Source organism: Muscardinus avellanarius (genome assembly GCF_963383645.1).
Source record: "Muscardinus avellanarius genome assembly, chromosome: 3".
NCBI lineage: Eukaryota > Metazoa > Chordata > Mammalia > Rodentia > Gliridae > Muscardinus > Muscardinus avellanarius.
The window spans coordinates 137,316,174-137,340,862 of record NC_137788.1 but is presented as its reverse complement, the minus strand read 5'-3'; the positions used below and the strand labels follow the sequence as shown (position 1 = coordinate 137,340,862).

The window sequence follows — 24,689 nt, the reverse complement described above, 5'->3', positions numbered from 1 at the left end:
CACACAACACACACAGCGATCTAAACTATAGCAACACGTGAATCGATACACAGAGCCTTTCCATTTTATTTATTTATTTTTAATTTATTTTATTTTTTGTGGTACTGGGGGTAAAACCCAGGGGCTTTCTACCTCCGTGCTATACTCCCAGACCTATTTTATACTTTACTTGGAAAAAGGGTCTCACTAAGTTGCTGAGAGCCTCACTAAGTAGCTGAGGTTGGCTTTGAACCTGTGCAATCTGCCTGTCTCAGCCTCCCAAGCGCTGGGATTACAAGTGTGCACCACCACGCCCAGCTGAGCCTATCCATTTTAAAAACATGTTTCTGAAAATATGCCCAGGAAAAGCTAAAATAAATCTGGGGAGCCAAATTCATGGTTGTAGAGGGGAACCTTCACATGGTTCTTGGGTGTCAAACCTTGAGACTTTCTGAAGTTTAGAGAAAGGCTCATAACTATTTAGCATTTGAAGTAAAGTTCAACCCTGGAATCAGGGTCATGCTATTCATGTTTCTTCATGTGATATCCTCAGAGTGGGGCTCTAGGAGCTTAGACAATTTTAATTTTTTGATTGTGTTGAGAATTGTTAAGTATTTGACATACAGAGAAATAATGGACTTTTTTTGTTAATCTCACCGATGTTCCAAAAATAATCCATTGGATACTTGTTATAATATAGTGAATATGTAAGGTTTAGGAAAAACACATGAAGGAGTGACTCAGTCTGGCAGCAGATGAGAGCTATGAGTGAAAGAAGGAAAGGGAGTTGATTAATGGGTTTCAAGTGTGGATAAGTGTTAGACAAACTCTTGAAGAGTGAATTATGTTTGCAGGAGCATAGTCACATTGCTCAGCATGTAGTTAGCTGGGAAAGTGCAAGGGGAGAGTCGGGTGCAGTGGTGCGTGCCTGTAATCCCAGATTGGAAGCTGAGACAGAAGGATAACAGGTTCCAGGCTAGCCTCAGCAACTTGGACTCTTTCAAAATTAGGGCTGGGGGTTTAGCTGAGAGGTGGAATGCCCCTGAATTCATCCCCCTTGCCACAATAAATAAAAGGATGAGGAGGTAGCTCAGTACCAGTGTATGCCCTGCACATGTGAGGTCCTGGGTTCAATTCTCAGTACCAGAAAAACAAACACAAAAACCCAAGGAGGAGAATAGTAGGATCCAAAGGCAGAGAAGTAGGAAAAAGGTCAAATCAAGAGATGATTTTGGGGTTCTGTCTCCTTTTAGGCAATGGGAACATTGAAGGCTTTTAAGCAAAGAGTTAATTTTAGAAAAACCATTTGGTAGCATTATACAGAACGGTAGGGGGGATAAGACAAAAGACCAGAGCTAGTTTAGTAGGATGCTTTTGTATACTGCTAGTGAGATGATGAAGGCCTGAGCTAGAGTGTAACTAGGTTGTAATGACGAGGAGAGATGTGTGGGGTATAAAGTCTAATTAGATTTTAGGGCTGATTTGGATATATGAATTAAAGTCACAAGAGCCAAAGAATAGTGGAAAATTATCCCTAGCTTTCCAGCTGAAATGTCTAGAGAAGTGATACACCAATTTAAATAAGAATATCAAAAGAGGAGCAGGGGCTAGGATGTGGCTCAGTGATAGAGCACTTGGATGGCACATACCAGGGTCTGTGTTTGATTTCCAGCATTACAGAAAAAGAAAAAAGCAGATTTGTAGGATGAGCATAATAATTCTATTTATACATGTTTAAAGGTAACTTTGGAATGTGCAAATACAGAGGCTCAGTATACAGTGTGCCAGTTTGGTACTTAGGGAGGTTAGGTTTGAAGATAAGCATCAGTGTGTGGGTGGAAATTATAACCCATGAATATAAGATTGCTAAAGGAGAGCATAATAGAGTGAAAAGAAAAAAAAATCAAGGACAAAATGCCTTTAACACCCAGACTAACTACCCACAAAACTAGCAAAGGAAGCACCAGCACTGAATATAAGTCAGCAAAATCAGAGAAGAATAGAAAGAATGGTATCACAGAAGACAAGCAAGATAGCTCTTTTGGAGGGCCAGATGCCTGAGAAGAGGAGACCTTAGGAGTTTTTATTGAATTTTGCATCATGATGAGAACAATTTTAGTGGTGTCATGACGGTAGTAACCACAGTGCAGAAAGTGGTTGAAAACTAAGTGCAAATAATTCAGACTTTTTTTTTTTGCGGTGCTGAGGTAAAACCCAGGGCCATTCTACCTCTGAGATAAACCCTTAGCCTATTCTTTATTTTTATTCTTTCTTTATTTATTTTTTTTGGTGGTACTGGGGTGGAACCCAGAGGCTTTCTACCTCCGGGCTATACTCCCACACCCATTTTATATTTTATTTGGAAACAGGGTCTCACTAAGTTGCTGAGAGCCTCACTAAGTAGCCGAGGCTGGCTTGGAACCTGTGTGATCCTCTTGTCTCAGCCTCCCAAGCGCGGGGATTACAAGCGTGTGCCACCACGCCCGGCTTATTCTTTATTTTGAAACAGGGTCTTGCTGAGTTGCAAAGAACCTCACAAGGTAGCTGAGGCTGTCCATGAACCATGATCCTCCTATCTCAGCCTCCCAAATGCTGGAATTACAAGCTTGCACCTCCACGCCTGGCTTGGATTGAAACATTTAGAGGAGAGTAGAAGGAGAAGAGTAAGAGGTAGACTGAAGTTCAGAAAGTTGACTTCTTTTGTAGACTTTTGGGAAATGAGATGATAGAAGACAATGGATGATTGATAAGTTGAGGTCCCTACTAAAGAGGCAAAGGGCTGAGATACAGTACAAATAGAGAAATCAATCTTTTTGCTTGCTTGCTTGCTTATTTATTTATTTATTTATTCATGGTGGTACTGGGGTAGAACCCAGAGGCATTCTACCTCTGGGCTATACTCCCAGACCGATTTTATATTTTTATTTGGAAACAGGGTCTCACTTAGTTGCGGAGAGCCCCACTAAGTAGCTGAGGCTGGCTTCGAACCTGTGCGATCCTCCTGTCTCAGCCTCCCAAGCACAGGGATTACAAGCATGCATGCCACCACGCCCAGCATTGCTTATTTATTTTTTTGTAGTACTAGGGATTGGACCCAGAGGCATACCTTTGAGCTATACCCTCAGCCCAATTTTATTTCCTATTTGGAAACAGGGTCTCGCTAGGTTGATGAGAGTATCACTGCTTACTGAGGCTGTTTTTGAACTTGTTGTCCTCCTGTTTTAGCCTCCCAAGTACAGGGATTACAGCCACCATGCATGGCTGAGAAATCAGTCTTAAATAGGAGAGTTAACATTTTCTCCAGAGAGTGGAGAGATTGCGGTAAGGGTGAAATGGAATTGGATTTTAAGTAGGGTTGGAAAATTAAGAAAGCTGATAAGTGACAGATTTCTCTAATAAGCAGGTAAAGTTAGCTTGAAAATGTTGATGAAGCCAGGTATGGTGGTGCATGCTTGTAAATCCCAGTACTTGGTAATCTGAGACAGGAGCAAGTTTGTGGCCAGTCTCAGCTACTTAGTGAGGCCCTCCGCAACTTGGTTAGACCCTTTTCTTTCTTTTTTTTCTTTTTTTTTTTTTTTTTCTTTGGTGGTACTGGGGTTCCTGGAAGCTCTTCTACCTCTGGGCTACACTCCCACGGGGTACATTCCCAGACCTATTTTTTACTTTTTATGTGGAAACAGGGTCTCTTAAGCCAGCACGGCTGGCTCCAAACCAGTGCAATCCTCCTGTCTCCGCCTCCCAAGCGCAGGGATTACAAGTGTGCGCCACCACGCCCGGCCTGACCCTTTTCAAAATAAAGAATAAAATATAGGTTTGGGGGTGTAGCTCAGAGTTAGAACACCCCTGGGTTTAATTCTTAGTACTAAACAAGAAAGAAAGGAAGGAAGGGAGGGAGGGAGGGAGGAAGAGAAAAAGTTGATGAAGACTTAAACTAATAGAAATGATAGAGAGACCCAAGTAAGGAAAAGTGAAAGGATTGATAAGTCTGGCTTGTCATAACCATTATTTTTTTAAACCATAATTAAACAAAATTTTTTAGTGGTATTGGTATTAAACCCAGGGAAAGCCTCATGCATGCTAAACAAAGCACTCAACCACTGATCTACATCTCCAGACCCCTTCGTCCCCTCTCTTTTTTTGTGGTACTAGGAATTGAACCCACGGGTGCTCTACCACTTAGCTATACCCTCATCTTTTATATTTTTTATTTTGAAGAAGAATCTCACTAAGTTGCTGAGGCAGGCCTTAAACTTGTGATCCTCCTGTGTCTCAAAGTAGTGGGTTTACAGGAGTATCGCCTCACCTGGCTCCCAGCCTTTTTTATTTTGAGACAATCTCGCTAAGCTGCTAGGGCTGACTTAAAACTTGCAATCCACTTGTCTCAGCCTCCCAAGTAGCTGGGGTAGGCATGCACCACCACACTCAGCTGCAAACCATAAATTTGGAGATGTAATTTTTCACCTAATAATGTCAGTACCTGTTGTCTCCCCAGTTCTTTTCTTCCGTATGCACAAGGCAATGGTGGGACTCACTTCATTCCTATCATTTCTATTCTGCTTTTAGTAGTAAATCTCAAGGTTCACTACCTTTGAAGATCACCTTTCAGATTTCCATCTAAAAGCAAAGCATCTCAAAATTTTTCTGGTCCATTTAGGATAGGTAATGGGAAGTGGACACTTTACTCCCTAGGGTACACAGGATACTTTTGTACAGTATATCACTGTGTGCTACCATCATATCAAGGTCCTCAGACACACAATCCCTACCACAAACAGCTTTACAGTCCTTGGATCTGAATTTTAAATCAGTTGTTTTTCATAGTCCTTATATCTGGACCTAGTCTTTTTGATCTCTTTATTTCCTCAGGATCCTGGGTATGTTCACATCCCAACAATGGAAACATCTGAGCAACGATTTCTTGAAGACCCAGCAGGAGAAGAGGCACAGTTGGTTCAAGGCAAGTGGTACCATCAAGAAGTTCCGGGCTGGCCTCAGTATCTTCTCACCCATCCCCAAGTAAGAGCTCCCCTAGAGCTGGTCGTCTAGTCATCTCAGTCTTGTGTTAGCCTGCACTTTCATCTTGAATACATACTCTTTTCTCTCTTCTCCCTGGGTCCTCTAGATTCTGTACCTTTTACTCCTAACACCACTCACATGATCCTATCCCCTTTGTATCCTTACTCTTCTACCACTGACCCAATGTTCATACTTTCTTCTTTATGTAAAATACAATAATTCTTAGCTTATGGTAATGTATTTGGAGACATGTATGCCAATTTTACCTTCTTCTTTGGTTCTTACTCTCATCTCTGTCCCAAGGAGGCAGAGTCAGAGAATATGCACCAACTCCTTGTTCTTTTGCAAGGGATACATTAACTTATTTATCTAGGTTCTGGAAATAAATGTTGCTTTTTTTTTTTTTTTTTTTTTTTTTTTTTTTATCCCAGGGCTTGATTTCCTCCTGATCTTCCCCAAAGCAGAAACAAACTTAGATTTGTAACAACCCAGGCACTATTATTGACAGATGACATTAGGCCCTTTGTAATACAACTATTTCTTGACAGTGTTTAATATTTAATCCATCACTCTTAAAACAAAGGGTAAATGGAGCCAGGCATGGTGGCTCCTGCCTGTAATCCCAGTTCTTAGGTGGCTGAAACAGCAATCTCAAATTGGAGCACAGCCTTAGCAGTGTTGTGAGATTTCCAACAATCTAGAAAGACCCTGTTTCAAAACAACAACAACAACAACAAAAGGGCTAGTGGTTTAGCAGAGGTAGAATGCTCCTGGGTCCAAAACCATGTGCCACCAAAAAAAAAAAAAAAGCTGGACGAGGTGGCACAGGCTTGTAATCCCAGCATTTGGGAGGCTAAGACCAGAGGATCATGGTTCGTGGACAGCCTCAGCTACTTAGTGAGGCTCTCTGCAACTCAGACCCTGTTTCAAAGTAAAGAATAAAAAATAGAGTAGGGGGTATAGCTTGGAGGTCAAATGCCTCTGGATTCCATTGTCAGGCCCACAAGAAAATAAAGAAAAAAAGAAAAAAGAAAAAGAGTAGATAGGATAGGCATCTTCTCCATGGGATGATTGTTCAACGCTTGTCATTGATGCCGTGATATAGGCTCTGTCTCTGCCTCCCCTCCGTGTTTCTATCTGAAGAACATACAGATACTGACATAAAAATTCAATTGCATGATCTCTCCAATTGGTGTGTGTGGTATTGGGGATTAAACCCAGGGCATTCTACCTCCAACCTATACTATAGCCCCAGCCCTATTTTATTTTTATTTGAAAACAAGTCCTCACTAAGTTGCCAAGGCTGGCTTCAAACTTGCAATTCTCCTGTCTCAGCTTCCCAAGTACTGGGATTATAGACATGCACCACCATGCCCAGCTTTGTTTTTGGTGAGTTTGTGTGTGTTTATTTTTGTTATGTATGTGTGTGGCACTTGGGATTAAACCTAAAGGGATTCTACCTTCAAAACCCCTTGCCCGTTTTTATTTCTTATTTGGGAGCAGGATCTTGCAAGGTTAATTTGCTGAGGCTGTCCTGGAACCTGTGGTCCTCCTGTTTCAGCCTCCTAGGTACTGGAATTACAGGCATATGCTGCTATGCCTGGCTCATTTTTGTTTTGAAACATCTCACTACGTTACTGAGAGTCCCACTACAATACTGAGGCTATCCTTGAAACTGCATCTTCCTGTCTCAGCCTCCTAAGTACTGGGGTTACAAGCATTTGCCACCACATGCAGCTTGATCTACTGTTTTTGGACAGAGTTTGAGATCCAGGAAAGCTTTCCTTAGACTTGAGTTTGTCTTTGGCTTAGATTTTTTACCTAGGTCTAATTTATTTCTAGTCTCCTTCTACAGCTCCTCATGAATCCCCAATTTTATCACTTTTCTTTGACCTTTCTCCCTAGGTCTCCCAGTTTCCCCATCATACAAGACTCCATGTTAAAAGGCAAACTGGGTGTACCAGAGCTTCGAGTTGGGCGCCTCATGAACCGGTCTATCTCTTGCACCATGAAGAACCCCAAAGTAGAGGTGTTTGGCTACCCTCCCAGCCCCCAGGCAGGTCTCCTGTGCCCCCAGCACGTGGGCCTCCCTCCCCCAGCACGGACCTCTCCTTTGGTACATGGGCTGAAGAGGGTTTGATTTGGGTATCAGGAGGGTGGAGGTGGAAATGTTAGGAGTATAGATTTTTAAATGGGGTGGGGTATGGTTGTCCAGGTATTATAAATCAAACCTGAACACGTGCCATGAGTGGATAGAATAAAATATGTGTTTTTTCATTTCTTTTGGTGCTACTGGGCATTCTACTTCTGAGCTGCACTCCCATTAGTACTTTATTTTTTTATTTTGAAATGGTCTAGCCAGGAGTGGTGGTACACGCTTATGATTCTAGTACTTGGGAGGCTGAGACAGGAGTATTACAGGTTTGAGACCAGTCTCAACAACTTAGCAAGACCCTGTTTGAGCATAAAAAATAAAAAGCACTGGAAGTATAGCCCAGAGGTAGAACCCTCCTGGCTCAGTTTCCACTTACCTTCCCCCCAAAAAAAAGGATCTCAGTAAGTTGCTGAAAGCCTCCCAAATACTAGGATTACAGGCATGTGCCACTATGCCAAGCTGGAATACTTTGTGTGTGTGTGTGGTGCTGGGGATTGAACCCAAGAGTATTCTTCCTCCGAGCTACACCTCCAGCCATATTATTTTATTCTTTCTTTCTTATTTATTTATTTGCTGGTCTGAGGATGGAACCCAGGGGCATTCAACTTTCAAGCCACATCCCCTGCCCTATTTTTATTCTTCAGTTTGAAATAGGGTCTCATTAAGTTGCAGAGGGTCTCACTAAGTAGCTGAGGCTGGCTGCGAACCCAGATTTTCCTGTCTCAGCCTCCCAAGTACTGGGATTACAAGTGTGCACCACCATGCCCATCTTGGAATACAGATTTTAATGGATGAAAATGTATATGTATCTAAACTGACAGGCTTCTCTGGCAGTAGAACATAAAACAGTGTCTGGAGATGGGCATCCCATGGAGAAAATTAAGTTTGATTTTATTAGATTATGTTTTGATTTTGGTAGTCAGCTGCTATATTAACTATTCCACCTACTTTGAAGAGGTTAAGGACAAGGGAACATTTTTTCAGAACCTTTGGCAAAAATATCTAAAAATCTCTCTAGCTTTGAGATTACTTAGATTTTTTTTTTTTTTTTTTTTTTTTTGGTGGTACTGGGGTTCCTGGAAGCCCTTCTACCTCCGGGCTACGCTCCCAGACCTATTTTATATTTTTGAAACAGGGTCTCCTAAGCCAGCGCGGCCGGCTTCGAACCTGCGCAATCCTCCTGTCTCTGCCTCCCAAGCGCGGGGATTACAAGCGTGCGCCACCACGCCCGGTGAGATTACTTAGATTTATCTGAGACAGGGCTGAGCTATTTTAGGAGAATCCAGGGTGGTTTTTTTTTTTTTTTTTTTTTTCCGTGGTACTGGGGGTGGAACCCAGGGGCTTTTCTACCTCCGGGCATACTCCCAGACCTATTTTATATTTTTTATTTGGAAACAGGGTCTCACTAACTTGCTGAGAGCCACACTAAGTAGCTGAGACTGGCTTCAAATCTGTGCAGTCTTCCTGTCTCAGCCTTCCAGGTGCTGGGGGGATTACAAGCATGAGCCACCATGCCTGGCTTAGGGTGTTAGTTTTAAAGAGGTCTGTTGAGGTTCCTGTGTCATAGGTTCATGGGTTTTATCTTTTACCAGGTCAGTGGTCACTGCAAGAACATCCCCACTCTGGAGTATGGATTCCTTGTCCAGGTAATCAAGTTCAAAGCTCTTCCCAATTGTCTGAACCATCTGATCCTCGCGATGTAGTTCCCCTGTGAGGTTAATATTTCCTGAGTTGCTTTGTCCCCAGAACTAGAATAATTATTGAATGGATAAAAGGAAAGAAGGTATAGTTTCCATCTTCAAGCTCACTGCAGGCTAGGTGTGGTGGTGCACTCTTAATCCCAGTAGTTGGGAGGCTGAGACAGGAGAATCACAAGTTAAGGCCAGCCTCAGAAACTTAGCAAGACCCTGTTACAGAAATAAAAAGGACTGGGAATATAGCTGTGAGGTAGAATGCCCCTGGGTTCAATTCCCAGCACCAAATAAAGAAAGAAGCAGCACCTCACGGCATTATTAGGATTGCATATACGCCAGTTTAGGAACAGGTGCAAATGAGGCACTGCGGATTTTAAGTATGTATGTGTCAAGATGGAGGAGGTATTGACACTAATTTCCTTGTGATCCCTAGCGTCTCCTGCTCAAGTGGTTTTCAGTTTCCCTCACTCACCTCTTGTCACTGCTCAGCCACTATGGGTTATTTACTTCTTTTGGAAATCTCTCTATTCCTTTGATGAACTTTTACTTTTCTGTCCTGTTGCCTTTGTTCATGTTATTCCCTCTACTTGCTTCCTCTCTCTGTCTGCTTCCTGCAATTAAGACTTAGGTGCTACCTTTTCCAAAAGGTCTTCATGATACCAACGGCACTGGCTAGAGGTGTTCTCTCCCCCCACTGAACTCTTTATGATTTTTTTTGTAGTACCTATGGGTCATATGCCATATTACCTTGAATTGTAATTAATTTGAATACATGCCACATCTTCCTTATTAGAGTTTGACTTCTGAAAAGACAAAATATTTATTTTTCTTTCTTTTTTTTGGGGGGTAGTACTGGGGATGGAACCCAGGGGCATTCCACCTTCAAGCCACACCTCCCAGCCCCATTTTTTATTATTTGGAAACAGGGTCTCACTAAGTTGTGGAGGACCGCCCTTCACTAAGTAGTTTAGGCTGGCTGTGAATCCAGATCCTCCTGTCTCATCTCCCAAATGCTGGGATTACAAGCATGTGCCATCTCACCCAGCTGACAAAAGACATTTGTTTTGTATGTGTATGATACTGATAATTGAATCCAGGGGAATTCTACCTCAGAACTACACTGCCAGCCCTATTTATTTTTATTTTTTTGTGGTACTGGGGATTGAACTCACCCCAGCTCATTTTATATTATTATTATTATTATTATTATTATTATTATTATTATTATTTTGGTGCTGAGGATTGAACCCAGGGGCATTCTACCTCTGGGCTACACCCCCAGCCCTATTTTATTTTTTTTTCATTTTGAAACAGGGTCTAAGTTATGGAGGACCTCATTAAGTAGCTGAGGCTGGCTGCGAACCTGCTATCCTCCTATTGCAAATCTCCCAAGTACTGGGATTACAAGTATGTGCCACCAGGCCTGCTTTTTTTTTTTTTTTTTTTTTTTTTTTTTGTGGTACTGAGGGTAGAACCCAGGGGCTTTCTATCTCTGGGCTATACTCCCTGACCTATTTTATACTTTATTTGGAAAACGGGGTCTCACTGAGTTGCAGAGAGCCTCACTAAGAAGCTGATGCTGGCTTCGAACCTGTGCAATCCTCTTGTCTCAGCCTGCCAAGCGCTGGCATTACAAGCGTGCGCCACCGTACCTGGCAGGCCCGGGTTATTTTTTACTTTGGAACAGGGTCTTACTAGGTTCCTGAAAATCTTGGTAAATTGCTGAGGCTGGCCCCAAACCTGAAATCCTGTCTCAGCCTCCCAAGTACTGGGATTACAGGTGTGTGCTATCACACCTGGCTAAAATAATCTTATTACATAGTCAAAGAGACCTTTCACAGATCTAGGTGTAGTATACATTCAGTACATGAATATTAAGTGAGTTAATAAAACCTTTTGCATCTCCCATTATCCGTCCGAAGGCATGTAAAATAGGAACAACCTATTTATACACAAAAGCTATATTAAAGCAGTGCCCCTCCCCTTCTTTCACATATTGCTGCATGACGTCTCAATTTAATTTCCCAATACAGAATTGTGTCTTTTGGTTTGGCCATTCGACTGTTCTAGGCAATTGAAATAGCTTCTCAGTGCCCTGCAGTCTGATCTTGGACTGAATATTCGCCTCTCCTTTAGGGGCAGTTTATAATCAGTGCAGCTGCTGTTAGTAGTTTGATTCAAGCACCTGGTCATGTTTATAAAATACTTTCATGGTGATCATCTTATTTCTTGCAAGATTCTTAGGCAAGTAATGTGCTACTTTATAAATGAAGAAATCAAGGTTCAGGTTAACTGGCTTTACCCACAGTTATGCTTGGTATTGAGTAGTAGAGGTGGGAAAATAACCTTGGATTTCTATATTAAAGGCCATGGTTGGTATTATTTTTACAGTATGATGCAGATTTAGCTCTCTAGTGAGGGTATCAGTTTAACTAAGTGCCTGGCCCAAGAATAGATCTTGCCTTAGGCAAAAGGCTGGAAGGGAGGACGGTAGGTGGAAAAAAAGCTTAAATAATTTTTTCTGTCTAAAAAAAAATTATTTTCATATATCTATGCCAGTTTTCCAAAAGATGTAGAAATCTGTTCTCTCTCTAGATCATGAAGTATGCAGAGCAGAGGATTCCAACATTGAATGAGTACTGTGTGGTGTGTGATGAGCAGCATGTCTTCCAGAATGGGTCCATGCTCAAGGTATTTTTCTAAGACCCCTCCATTCACTTCTCATTTCTCCTTTCTTCCTGGGCCTATGGTAAAGGAAGAATTCTGTCCCTATTCCCTGAGTCTAGAAAAATTATTATCTTTGTTAGAAAGCAAATTTCAGTAATTCTGCTTGGAGAAATAAGAATATGAGAATGTTCTTGAGGGCACAGTTCCCACCAACATTTAAAAATAGGAATCAGATATTGACCAAGGTGACTGTATATGACAGTGTCCTTAGGTACACCCAAGTCTAGGCAGGTAGATATTTAACTATAAATCACAATAGATGTTAAGTGTATGGAGTGTTGTGGAAACTCAGAAGAGACCATCTGTTTATCTAAAAGCGCAAGGAGACCTTCATGGATAGGTAACTCTCAAATGTAAAGCATTTTAATTAAAGGTTTACTTATTGATAGTTTTTTTCCCAGTGTAGAAGGCCCTAAATTCCCGCTTTGTTCTAGAGTTATCTAAGATCAGGTCTCTCTCACTACATCTTGTTGCATGATCCATATCCCTATCATCTCTTTAATATGTCAATTTAGCCAGCTGTCTGTACTCGTGAACTATGCGTCTTCTCCTTCTACACGCTGGGGGTCATGTCTGGAGCTGCAGAGGAGGTGGCTACTGGAGCAGAGGTATGGCAGAGCAAAAAGCAGCTGGGGAATTGGGATCAAGAAAGGTAGGAGAACCCAGCTATTTCATTTCTTGGAATTTGGGCTTCAAAATAGTTTCATACATAGAATATTCAGTAAGGTTTAAGATTTTTAAGACAAAAAATTAATACAGTCTCAACTATAGGGATTTCAGTAAAAGAAATTATGATATGGCCTTACAGTGAAAATTCTCTACAGCTATTTATGGATAGAGAGTTGTAAGAGCCTGGTGTGATGGCACACACTAGTAATTTCAGCATTTGGGAAGCTGAGACAGGAGGATTGTGCAGGTTCAAAGCCAGCCTCAGCTACTTAATGTGGCCTTTTGCAACTCAGTGAGACCCTGTTTCAAGAATAAAGAATAAAAAATTAGGGCTGGGGGTGTCTCTCAGAGGTAGAATGCCCCTGGGTTCCATCCCAGTACTGCAAAAAAAAAAAAAAAAAAAGTTGTAACATATATAAAAAAGGAAATACAAAGCTAATCATGATGGTGCATGCCTATACTCCCAGTTGCTTGGAAGGCTGAGATAGTAGGAGGATTGCTTGAGCCTAGGAGTTGTTTGTACTTAGTATGTACAAGGCCTTAGGTCCAGTCTCCAGCACCAAAAAATTAAAAATGAACAAAACTATTTTCATAGCAAAAATATACAGAAGAATATATATCAGACTTAATCAGTACTTAACTGAAAATGAGAAAATGATGTTTTGGGGGGTAGATATTTATCTTTTCTTTAATCACATTGCTGTTATTTGAATCTTTATGATAAAGTGTTTATTTTCTAATTTAAGACAATAAACATATTAACTTTTAAAAATAGCAGGGAGCTCCAGGTGTGGTGGCACACACTTGTAATCCCAGTACTTGGGAGGCTGAGACAGGGGGATTGCACAGGTTCGAAGCCAGCCTCGGCTACTTAGTGAGGCTCTCAGCAACTTAGTGAGACTCTATTTCCAAATAAAATAGGAAATAGGTGTAGGAGTATAGCCCAAAGGTAGAAAACCTCTGGGTTCCATCCCAAGCACCAAAAAAAAAAAAAAAAAAGGTAGCCGGGAAATCTGGGCATGGTGACTCATGCTTGTAATCCCAGCATTTGAGAGGCTGAAACGGGAGGATCCTGGTTCTCAGACAGCCTCGGGTACTTAGTGAGGCCCTCCATAACTCAGTGAGACTCTGTTTCAAAATAAAGAAAAAAAAAAAAAACAGGGATGCAAATGTAGCTCAGAGGTATAATGCCCCTAGGTTCCATTTCTAATACTGCAAAAAAAAAAAAAAAAAAAGAGAGAAGTGCTGGATACCATATGACTCCCAGAACTGAGCAGTCTTTTGCTCTGCCCTCTTTTTTTCCTTTTCCCTAAGGTGGTGGATCTGCTGGTGGCCATGTGTAGGGCAGCTTTGGAGTCCCCGAGGAAGAGCATCATCTTTGAGCCTTACCCCTCCGTGGTGGACCCCACTGATCCCAAGACTCTGGCCTTTAATCCTAAGGTATAGATGCTTAGGGAGAAAGTCAGGGCTAAGAACAGAAATTATAAGAGAGAGTGGGAGACTATGGGTTGTCATTCCAGTTAATACAACAGCTTGGAATAAGGGGGAGAAGAAATAGAATATTTGTTTTCTAGAAACCTTTCAACCCTAGGATTTAGCTATTTCAGACATAGCTGAGTTTATTAGACGAAGGGGAGAAGAGCTCCTGTGGTGATACATACCTGTAATTCCAGTACTTAGGAGGTTGATATACAGGAGGGTCACTGGTGTGAGGCCATCCTTAGCAACTTGGTGAGAGCCTGTTTTAAAATATAAAGGGAGCAGGTTGGGCCTGGTGGCACACGTTTGTAATCCCAGCATTCAGGAGGCTGAGACAGGAGGATCGCGGTTCTTAGACAGCCTCAGCTACTTAGGCCCTCTGCAATTTAGTGACACCCTGTTTCAAAATTAAGAATACAAAATAGGGAGGGGGTATAGCTCGGAGGTCTAATGGCCATGGGTTTCATCCTCAGACCCATCAAAAATAAATAAATAAAAAGGGAGCTGGGCATGGTGGCACATGCTTTTATTTATTATTATTATTATTATTATTATTATTATTATTATTATTATTAATTATTATTGTTGTTGTTGTTGTTGTTATTATTTGGTGGTACTGGAGTTCCTGGAAGCCCTTCTACCTCTGGGCTATACTCCCAGACCTATATTATACTTTATTTAGAAACAGGGTCTCTCAAGCCAGCATGCCTGGCTTCGAACTTGAGCGATCCTCCTGTCTCTGCCTCCCAAGCACGGGGATTACAAGCATGCGCCACCATGTCCGGCTGGCACATGCTTTTAATTCCAGCATTCTGGAGGCAGAGACCCAGGATCCGGTTTGCAGACAGCCTCAGCTACTTAGTGATACCCTTCACAACTCATTGAGACCCTGTTTCAAAAAAAATGAGAAGACTAAAAAATAGGACTGGGGGTATAGTTTGGAGGTGCAATAATGCCCTTAGGTTCCATCCCCATTACCACAAAAAAATAAAAAGGGCTAGGGGTATAGCTTAGAGATAGAATGCTCCTGGTATTATCCCCAGTATGAAGGAACAAAGAGAAAAGGAAAAATTTAAGAATGTGAAGGGGAAAAAATATTAGTTACATCATGATGGGAAGAATATAGCCTTTGGAGTCAGTCAAACAGGAATTTCATTTGAGGTTCTGTTTCTCCCTAGTTGAGTGGGGTTCAGGAACTCAAACTTTCTGAATTTCAATTTTCTTACCATGTGAAAAGAGGATGAAATTTAATGATATTTATTTTGTGGAGTTATGAAAATGAGAGATAATATATGTGAAGTACCTACCCCATTAGGATTCTCCAGAGAAACTGATTGATTCTATTTCTCTGGAGAACTCTTAATATAAATATATACATGAGAAAAGGAGTGGTGTGTGTGTGTTGTGTGTGTGTGTGTGTGTGTGTGTGTGTGTGTGTGTGTGTGTATGTATGATGCTGGGGATTGAATCCAGGGGTATTCTATGTCTGAGATAATGCCCCCAACCTTATTTATTTCTTTTCTTCTTTTGTTCTTTCGTTCTTGTGGTACTGGGGATGAAACCCACGGGCCTTCTATCTCTGAGCTACACCTCCATACCTATTTTAAATTTTATTTGGAAACAGTCTAAGTTGCCAAGAGCCTCACTAAGCTGCGGAGGCTGGCTTTGAACCTGTGATCCTGTTTTGGCTTCCCAATATTTTTTCTTTTTCTTTATTTTGAAACAAGGTCTCACTAAGTTGTGGAGGGTCTTAGTAAGTAGCTGAAGCTAGTAGCTACAAACCTGCAGTTCTCCTGACTCAGCCTCCTAAGTACTGGGAATACAAGCGTTTGCCACCACACCTGGCTGGAGAAACAGTTTTATTGTAAGGAATTGCCCCCACATGGTTCTGGAGGCTGAAAACTCACTCCTAACATCTGCAGCCAGCCAGTCAGAGACTTTGTAGAGCCCGTAGTATGTATAGATCCAGGCTGAGTCCAGAGGCCTGTGAACCAGGAAAGCCAGCAGACTCAGGTCCCAAGGAGTGATTTTGCAGTTCAAATCTGAAGACATGAAAAAACTGATGTCCCAACGCAAAACAGTCAGGAGACTTGGTGTGATGGCACATGTATGTAATCCCAGTACTTGAGAGGCTGAGACAGGAAGATCGCGGGTTCAAGTATAGCCTCAGCCAATAGTGAGATTCTCATCAACCCAGCGAACCCTGTTTTATTTATTTATTTTTATTTTTATGTTTTTTTGGTGGTACTGGGAGTGGAACCCAGGGGCTTTCTACCTCCGTGCTACACTCCCAGACCTATTTTATAGTTTATTTGGAAACAGGGTCTCACTAAGTTGCTGAGAGCCTCACTAAGTAGCTGAGGCTGGCTTCGAACCAGCGTGATCCTCCTGTCTCAGCCCCCCAAGCGCTGGGATTATAAGCGTGCGCCACCACGTCCGGCTTGCGAACCCTGTTGTAAAATTAAAATTTAAAATAGGGGTGGGAAGCCGGGTATGGTGACACATACTTGTAATCCCAGTACTTTGAAGGCTGAGAGAGGAGGAGGTTAATGGCCAGCCTCATCTACTTAGGCCCTCTACAACCTAGTGAGACCCTGTTTCAAAAATAAAGAATGAGCTGGGTCTGGTGGTGCATGCTGGTAATCCCAGTACTTGGGAGGCTGAGACAGGATTGCACAGGTTCAAAGCCAGTCTCGGCTACTTAGTGAGCCTCTCAGCATCTCAGTGAGACCCTATTTCCAAATAAAGAATAAAACATAGGGTTGGGAGTGTAGCTCAAAAGTAGAATCCTCAGTACCACAAAAATAAATAAGTACATAAGTAAATAAATGGATGAATTAATGAATGAATGAGCCAGGCGTGGTGGTGCACACTTGTAATGCCAGCATTTGGGAGGCTAAGACGGGGATTGCAGCTTGCGGCCAGCCTTAGCCACTTAGTGAGACCCTTTGCAACTCGTTGAGACCCTGTTTCAAAATATAGAATAAAAAATAGGGCTGGGAGTGTAGCGCAGAGGTAGAATGCCCCTAGGTTCCATTCCCAGTACCACACAAAAAAAAATAATAATAATAATAAATAATAAAGAATGAAAAAGGTCTGAGAGTGTAGCTCAGGGGTAGAATGCCCCTGGGTTCAACCCCCAGCCCCCCAAAAGAAAAAAAAATACAGGTAGGAGTGTAGCTTGGAGGGAGATTTGACCTCTAGTATCGCCCCCACATACACACACACACAAAAAAAAAAAAAAAAAAAAATCAGGAGGAATACTCTTACTCAAGAACTGGGGTAGGGAGAGTTTAGCCTTTTAGCTTTATTCAGGTCTTGAGTTGGCTAATTTGAGATCCTTTAACATTAGCGAGGACAATCTGTTTTACTCAGTCTACAAATTCAGATGTTAATTGGAAACAAAAGCACCCTTACAGACACATCCAGAAGGCATGTTTGACCAAATGTCTAGGTACCCCATGGCCCTGTCAAATTGACTCATAAAATTCAGATGTTAATTGGAAACAAAAGCACCCTTACAGACACATCCAGAAGGCATGTTTGACCAAATGTCTAGGTACCCCATGGCCCTGTCAAATTGACTCATAAAATTAACCATCATGCTGGCTATGGTGGTGCAAGCCTGCAGTCCCAGTACGTGGGGAGCTGAGACAGGAGGATTATAGATTTGAGGTCAGCCTTAGCAACTCAGTGTGGCCCTCAGCAACTTAGCAAGACCCTGTTTCAGAATAAAATAGGAGCCAGGCACGGTGGCCCACACCTGTAATCCCAGTACCTGAGAGGATGAGACAAATATTGCAGGTTTTTGGCCAGCTTCAGCAACTTAGTGAGGCCCTCTGAATGAGACCCTGTTTCAAAATAAAAATAAAATAGGGATGGAGGTGTTGCTCAGGTAGAATATCCCTGGGTTTGATTCCCAGGATCCCCCACACACACACACACACACACACACACACACACACACACACACACACACACACATTAAGTAAGGAAAACTGGGAATATAGCTCAAAGGTAGAATACCCCTGGGTTCATTCCCCAGTACTAAAATTAAAAAGTAATATCATAGTTTGTAGAATAGTATCCCACTGTAAATGGTATTACTGTATATCAGGCACTATTCTAGGTTCTTTACATATGTTATTTAATCCTCAGAACATTTCTGTTAGGGCAGTAGGAATTATTCTCATTTGCAAATCGGCTGGGGGCGCAGCTCACTGATAGAGTGCTTCTCTCACCTGTGTGAGGCCCTGTAGTTTCTGTTCCCAGCACCTCAAAACAAAAACAAGCAGACAAGGAAAAAACCTCTCATTTATAAATAGAAATGCTAAGGTTCTAAGAGGTTAAGTAACTTACCTTATTACTTCCAGCTTACTAGTAAGAGAGAACTATCATGTGATCCCAGGACTATTGACATTAAACTTGTGTTCTTTCCATGGCATACTACTGTTTCCCTGAACCTAGATTCTTTTTTTTTACATCTGATTCTCCTTTTTATCACATCTTTCTGCTCTATTTTTCTTCATCTGATTGTTCTTTTTCCATTGATTCTCCACAGAAAAAGAATTATGAGCGGCTTCAGAAAGCCCTGGATAGTGTGATGTCCATCCGAGAGATGACCCAGGTATTCTACCGTCTGTCTGTCCCCTGCCCTTTGCCTGCTCAGTTCAAGTGCCCTATTCTGCTTGTAATTTATGAGAATGGTGTGAAAATGTAGAGAAGATACTCCAATTCCTGTATTTTCTTTAATATTCCCTTTCTAACCTTCCCAATTCTTGTCCTGTTTTATTAGCTCTTTTACTTTCTATTCTTTTCACTCCTAGTATCTATCTATTTTTCTATCTCTCATCTATCTATCTATATCTCTCTTAACCTTTATCTTTGCTGTTAAATCCTTAAGCTGTTCATATTTAATGTTTTTCCATAATTCTTAGGGAATTAGAGAAGTAAGGCAAAGACCTCTGCCCAAGGTTGGGAGGGTGAGGAGGGGGGCTTGGAGGTAAGGAACTAGACCCAGGGCCTACATCTTCTGTCCTTCCAGGGGTGGGGCAGCCACATGGAGCAGTGACCATCCTTTGACTCAAGGCTGGCCCTCACCAGATTTCCCCACCCCTCGTCTGCAGTCTCTGCATGAATAGACATTCATTTGTACTCACATTTACAGGTGGGCCTCTTCTCAGCAAATCCTATATACCACAGTTCAGATATACATAATGTATACCTAGGAGGGATAATTTACTTATTGGAAGAACTCTGCATTAATTAAAGACTTACTACAGCATTTCTTAGCCTAATCTTTTGGGGACATTGATTTTATTTTTTATTTATAATCAACTTTTTAGGGCTGTAGGAATTGCATAAAATGAGGGAGACCCACCTGCATGTTGTTTTGTAAGCATCTTCAGGCATTTTCATATTTATTTATGAGACTTCCTAGTCTGACCGGGGCTCCGAGGGTGGGAACCCCATGTCTTCTTTCTGTGTAGACTCAGATGCCTATCTTGCCCTGCACCCTGATAGTCTGGAAAGTGGGAGGGCTTCTATCTCTCCAGGGAGATAATCTTGTGGCCATTGTCTTACAGGGCTCATATTTGGAAATCAAGAAGCAGATGGACAAGCTGGATCCCCTGGCCCATCCTCTCCTGCAGTGGTATGAATAGAATGGCTTAGTCTTCCTGAGGTAGTGGGGAAGGAGAAAGATTTTGGACATGGAGCCTATACCTTCTCTTAAAGGTGGTTTTGGCACCCTTCACAAGGTTTTAGGTGGTATTATAGATGCTTTATTCTGGAGTTGTACTCTTGAACTTCAACCTTGAACAACCAACTTGCCAACCTTCCTTGACAGAAACTCAGATCCCACAATGAGATTATAAATTCTAACCTGGTTCCATGTAGTTTTTAAGTGTTCCATGTTTCCCAAAAGCTTTGTTTTCTTATTTTTCTTCTGGTACTAGGGTTTGAGACCAGGAATGCTTTATCACTGAGCTACCTCCTGGGCCTTTTTTTATCTTTATATTTTATTTTATTTATTTTATGGTCCTGGGTTTTGGACCTACGGACGTTCTATCTCCAAGCTACACACCAGCCCTGTTTTATTTTTATTTTTAAACAGGATCTCACTAGGTTGATGAGAGTCTCATTAGTTACTGGGAGTTTCCTTGAACCTGTGATCCTCCTGTTTGTCTCCCAAGTATTAGAATTACAGGAGTACACCCCCTATAGCTGACGTTATAATTTTTAGACTGAGTCTTGCTAAGTTTCTGAGGCTTGTGTATTTATTTAACTTGTGATCCTCTTATCTCAGTCTACCAACTCCTTGAAATTACAAGTGTACACCTCTACATTGAGCTAATTTCTTCTTTTGTAGTACTGGGAATTGAACCCAGGGACATTCTGCCTCCAAGCAACACCCTTAGCCCCAATTTATATCTTATTTGGAAATAAGGTCTCACTAGATTGCTGAGAACCTTGCTAAGTTGCTGAGACTTATTTTGAACCTGCGATCCTCCTGTCTCCCAAGTACTGGGATTACAGGTATGGGCCACCACACCCAGCTGATTTTTTTTTTTTTTTTTTTTTTTTGTGGTACTGGGGGCGGAACTCAGAGGCTTTCTACCTCTGGGCTATACTCCCAGACCTAATTTATAATTTATTTGGAAACAGGGTCTAAGTTGCTGAGAGCCTCACTAAGTAGCCAAGGCTGGCTTCGAACCTGCGTCATCCTCCTATCTCAGCCTCCCAAGCGTGGGGCTTACAAGCATGCACCACCAAGCCCAGCTAACCAGCTGATTTTTTAAATTTACAAATAAAAATTGTATTATTTGTCATGTACAACACAATATTTTTGTTTTTGTGGTACTGGGGATTGAATCCAAAGGCATTCTATCTCTGAACTCCACCTCCAGCCTGGTTTATTATTCTTTAATTTAAATAGTATCTCACAGCTGGGCATGGTGGCACAGGCTTGTAATCCCAGCACTTGAGAGGCTCAAATAGGAGGATAGCATAGGTTTGAAGCCAGCCTCAGCTACTTAGCGAGGCTCTCAGCAACTTAGTGAGACCCTCTTTCCAAATAAGTATAAAATAGGTCTGGGAGTATAGCCCAGAGGTAGAAAAGCCCCTGAGTACCACCCCCAGTACCACAAAAATAAACAAACAAACAAATAAATAAATAATAGTATCAGAGGGCTTCTCAAGTAGCTGAGGCTGGCTGCAAACCTGTGATACTCCTGTCTCAGCCTTTCAAGTACTAATATTTCAAGCATCCGCCAGCATGCCCGGCTCGGATCACAGGTTTGACAACAGCCTCAGCAATGTAGTGAGCAACTTTCAGCAACCTAGTGAGACCCTGTTTCAAAACAAAAAATCAAAAGGAGGGTTGGAATGTGGCTGAAAATTAGAATGCCCCAGAGTTCAATTCCCAGTAACTAACACGCACGCACACATTGCCACCATCCTAATTCAGACCTTTTCTTTCAATTTTTACTTTTAAAATAAGTGACTTTTATACTCTTTCATTCCATCCTTTTCTCTCCTTGGATATAGCAGACCACCTCATTCTTTTCTTTTTCTTTCATCCATTATTCGACTCCCTAGTAACTAGCTGGTCTCTGGTTAGTAGCTTTCCTTTTAAATTTTTATACACAAGTTGGGTGTGGTGGTACATGCCTGTATTCCTAGTACTTTGAAGGCTGAGACAGGAGGACCACAGGTTCGAGGCCAGCCTCAGCAATTATTAGTGAGACTCTCATCAACCTAGCAAGACCCTGTTTCAAAATAGAAATTAAAAATAAATAATAGGTCCGGGGGTATAATTTGGAGGTAGAATGCCCCTGAGTTCAGTCCTTACTACCACCCCAGAAAAAAAAAATTATCCACAAGCATTATTACTCAGAAGAAATATTCAGATACTGACTTGGGCATAATACACAATTCAGACAACCCTGGAATTCTAGTTTTGTCTCCAGGGTCAGAGGAAGGCTGTTTGTTTGGGATAAACTAACCATATGCTTATCCTATCATTTTCCATTTTTGTTTCTTCCCAGGATCATTTCTAGTAACAGGTCACACATTGTCAAACTACCTCTCAGCAGGGTAAGTAATCATTCTTTCTCTAAATCCTTCAAGTTACTGTTGAAGGGCACCATGCCTTTTTGGCTCTGTCCTCCAACATAGTCTTTGGGCCTATGCATATTTCCTTGTTGGGTTAGTACAAGCCTGATTTGTTCTCTGTCCCCAACCCTTCCCTCCCTGATCTCGATTTCTGCTCTGTTTTCCTGAACCCACCCCCACCCTGGGCAGCAGCTGAAGTTCATGCACACCTCACACCAGTTCCTCCTGCTGAGCAGCCCTCCTGCCAAGGAGGCTCGGTTCCGGACCGCCAAGAAGCTCTACGGCAGCACCTTTGCCTTCCAGTGAGAGGCTGGGGTCGGGCAGCAGTGGCTGGGGTTTGAGGGTGGGCCAGGGCACCTTGAGTTTGTGTCACTTGTGTCCCTCAAATAGCAGATATTTATTAAATGCTATAGAGGATAAAAAATACACGTGATATAGTTTTATTATCAAGCTGCTTAAAGATGACATTTACGTATAAAAAAGATGTGATTGAAAATAGATTGGAAGGTACAGATTTGAAAGGTTTCAAAGGAAATCCATAATTTATGCCTATTTAGGGGAGGGAAGAGAGAAAGAAAGGTCTGAAATTTCACTTGGAGAAGTACTACCCTTAAAATAGAATGAGAATTTCAGATCAGTGATAAGTTTGGTGGGTTTGAGATGAATTTGAAATATCAGGAGAGTAGGCAAATTAAACTAACCTCAGTTTTGAGGGTTTTAGGATGTGGGCAAAATTGAGAGAATGGACTGGAAATGATGTAGGTTTAACCACAAACACATCGTGCATACCTTGATTAAATCTTTATGCATGTCCATTACTAGGCCCATCTTTGTGTGCTGTGTGGGTAGGAATGGGTGGGAATGGCACTCTTGAAAGTACTCCTGGGAGCCTCGTACCATGAAGAAACATGTATTTTATCCTGCCTTACAGTGGGTCCCACATTGAGAACTGGCATTCAATCCTGCGCAATGGGCTGGTCAATGCATCCTACACCAAACTGCAGGTGAGGCTGTGCCCCTTTCTTCTTTCTCTCCATCCCCTCCTTACCCTACTCAGTTTTGGGGAAAGCCACTCTAGTGTACTCAGCAGTTTTGCATCGGTATACTCAAGCCTTTTGGGAGCTTTCTTCAGAGAAAGTTGGACTTGTATTATAGAATGAATGTGACTGTTGTATATTGGAACTTGGGCTGTGTTTGTGGTTTGGGGAAAATGGGGTTGTACCTGTAGGCAGGAATAAGGAACTGCTGATTTCAGTCACTGTGTGATGAATTCACTTAGTAGATAGAGCCTTTCAATTTATGTGGTTATTCTGGAGTTGGTACAAAGACTTCTTTGCCCTGAAGAACCCTCCTCCTGGCTGCCTCTTCTATAGTTCCTCTGTTTTGGAATGTGCATATGTACCAAGGCCTGAGGACAGGAGTGTGGATGCTTAGTACTGACTCTGTGGCTCTGCCACTCTCCCACTCCCCAAGGCATTAATATCTAGTATTTCATAGGCAAGCAGTTTAACCTACTCCACTTTTCAGCTAGTCACCTTTTCAAGAGTAGGTGCCTAGAGTAATATGAATGAGTAAGAAGGTAGTTGGAGGGACAGAGGACTGGATAAGCCTTGTGGATGCCCAGTATATAGCCATGGGAGGGCCCAGGCTCATATGTTCATCCTGGTGTTTCCCTGCAAGCTGCATGGAGCAGCCTATGGCAAAGGCATCTACCTGAGCCCCATCTCCAGTATTTCCTTTGGATACTCAGGTAAGAAATATTCTCTGGCCACCATGACTTGATTTACATTGTATCCATTTGTGACCACATGATCTGTGCTGTCTCTTCTTCCCCCATTGTGGATACATGGTCTATGTCAGCTCTCTCCCCACCATGGATACATAATCTATCTCTTTCTACTTTCTCTAACTAGAAATTTAGAATGTTTATGAGGTAAGGCCTGGTATTGTTGAAAATGGTGGTTTATGCATTGTAGGAGCTTGGCTTTCCAAATTTGCTAAGGAATAACTGAGAAGTAAAACAAGGCTTTTTGTAGATGACATTTTTGATGTTAGCAATTACAGATTGTACATGTGTGCATACAAATTTATGTGTGAATACACCTGAAGGCTGGAGTCCTTTGTGTTGGTTTTCTAGAAACATCGTTCTCCTCTCAAACACCTTCTAAAATTTAAATTGTCTATAATCAGATGGTATTATAATAGTTACATTGACTGTAAGAGAGGGCAGTCTTATTTTTTATCTTATCTTTATTCCAAAGATAAGAAATGAATGAGGTCTATGTTCTACTGTGGAAATGAGTTTAGCCTTGTCTGGCTCAGAGAAAGAATCTGGTTTAGAATTCTCAGGCTCCGAGGTTCATGTCTTGATCCCTTGTTAGTCTGCTTTTGTTTGTTTCAGTGTGGTTTCTCTACAAGAGATGACTACCATGTAGTTGCTTTTTCACTATAAGAAGGCAATGACAGCCGGGCGTGGTGGCGCACGCTTGTAATCCCAGCGCTTGAGAGTCTGAGACAGGAAAATCATGCTAGTTGAAGCCAGCCTCAGCTACTTAGTGAGGCTCTCAGCAACTTAGTGAGACCCTGTTTATTTTTCCAAAATATAAAATAGGTCTGGAAGTATAGCCCAGAAGTAGAAAGCCCATGGGTTTCCTTCCCAGTACCACACACACACACACACACACACACACACACACACACACACACAAAAAAAAAAAAAAAAAAAAAAAAAAAAAGCACTGGGTTCTTTATAGATTATTATTTAGTATCCTAAAGTAATTATAACTGTTAGAAAGATAAGAAAACTTATGACCAGCACCATAGTACTAGAAAACTCTCGAACAGAATAAATAGCC

General features: G+C 41.8%; 1 protein-coding gene across 1 annotated transcript in view; it reads left to right on the top strand.

The window, feature by feature from the left end:
• PARP6 (poly(ADP-ribose) polymerase family member 6) overlaps nt 1–24,689 on the top strand; it is a gene marked incomplete at both ends in the record, with an annotated part of 60,917 nt that overhangs the window by 27,965 nt on the left and 8,263 nt on the right. Inside the window, 12 exons of the mRNA XM_080691652.1 lie at nt 4,846–4,995; nt 6,901–7,111; nt 8,743–8,796; nt 11,440–11,535; nt 12,087–12,179; nt 13,555–13,680; nt 18,281–18,346; nt 19,305–19,372; nt 21,768–21,816; nt 22,024–22,136; nt 22,766–22,838; nt 23,515–23,584. Coding sequence (XP_080547778.1) covers nt 4,846–4,995; nt 6,901–7,111; nt 8,743–8,796; nt 11,440–11,535; nt 12,087–12,179; nt 13,555–13,680; nt 18,281–18,346; nt 19,305–19,372; nt 21,768–21,816; nt 22,024–22,136; nt 22,766–22,838; nt 23,515–23,584 — 1,169 coding nt within the window. The remainder of the gene's footprint in view (nt 1–4,845; nt 4,996–6,900; nt 7,112–8,742; nt 8,797–11,439; nt 11,536–12,086; nt 12,180–13,554; nt 13,681–18,280; nt 18,347–19,304; nt 19,373–21,767; nt 21,817–22,023; nt 22,137–22,765; nt 22,839–23,514; nt 23,585–24,689) is intronic.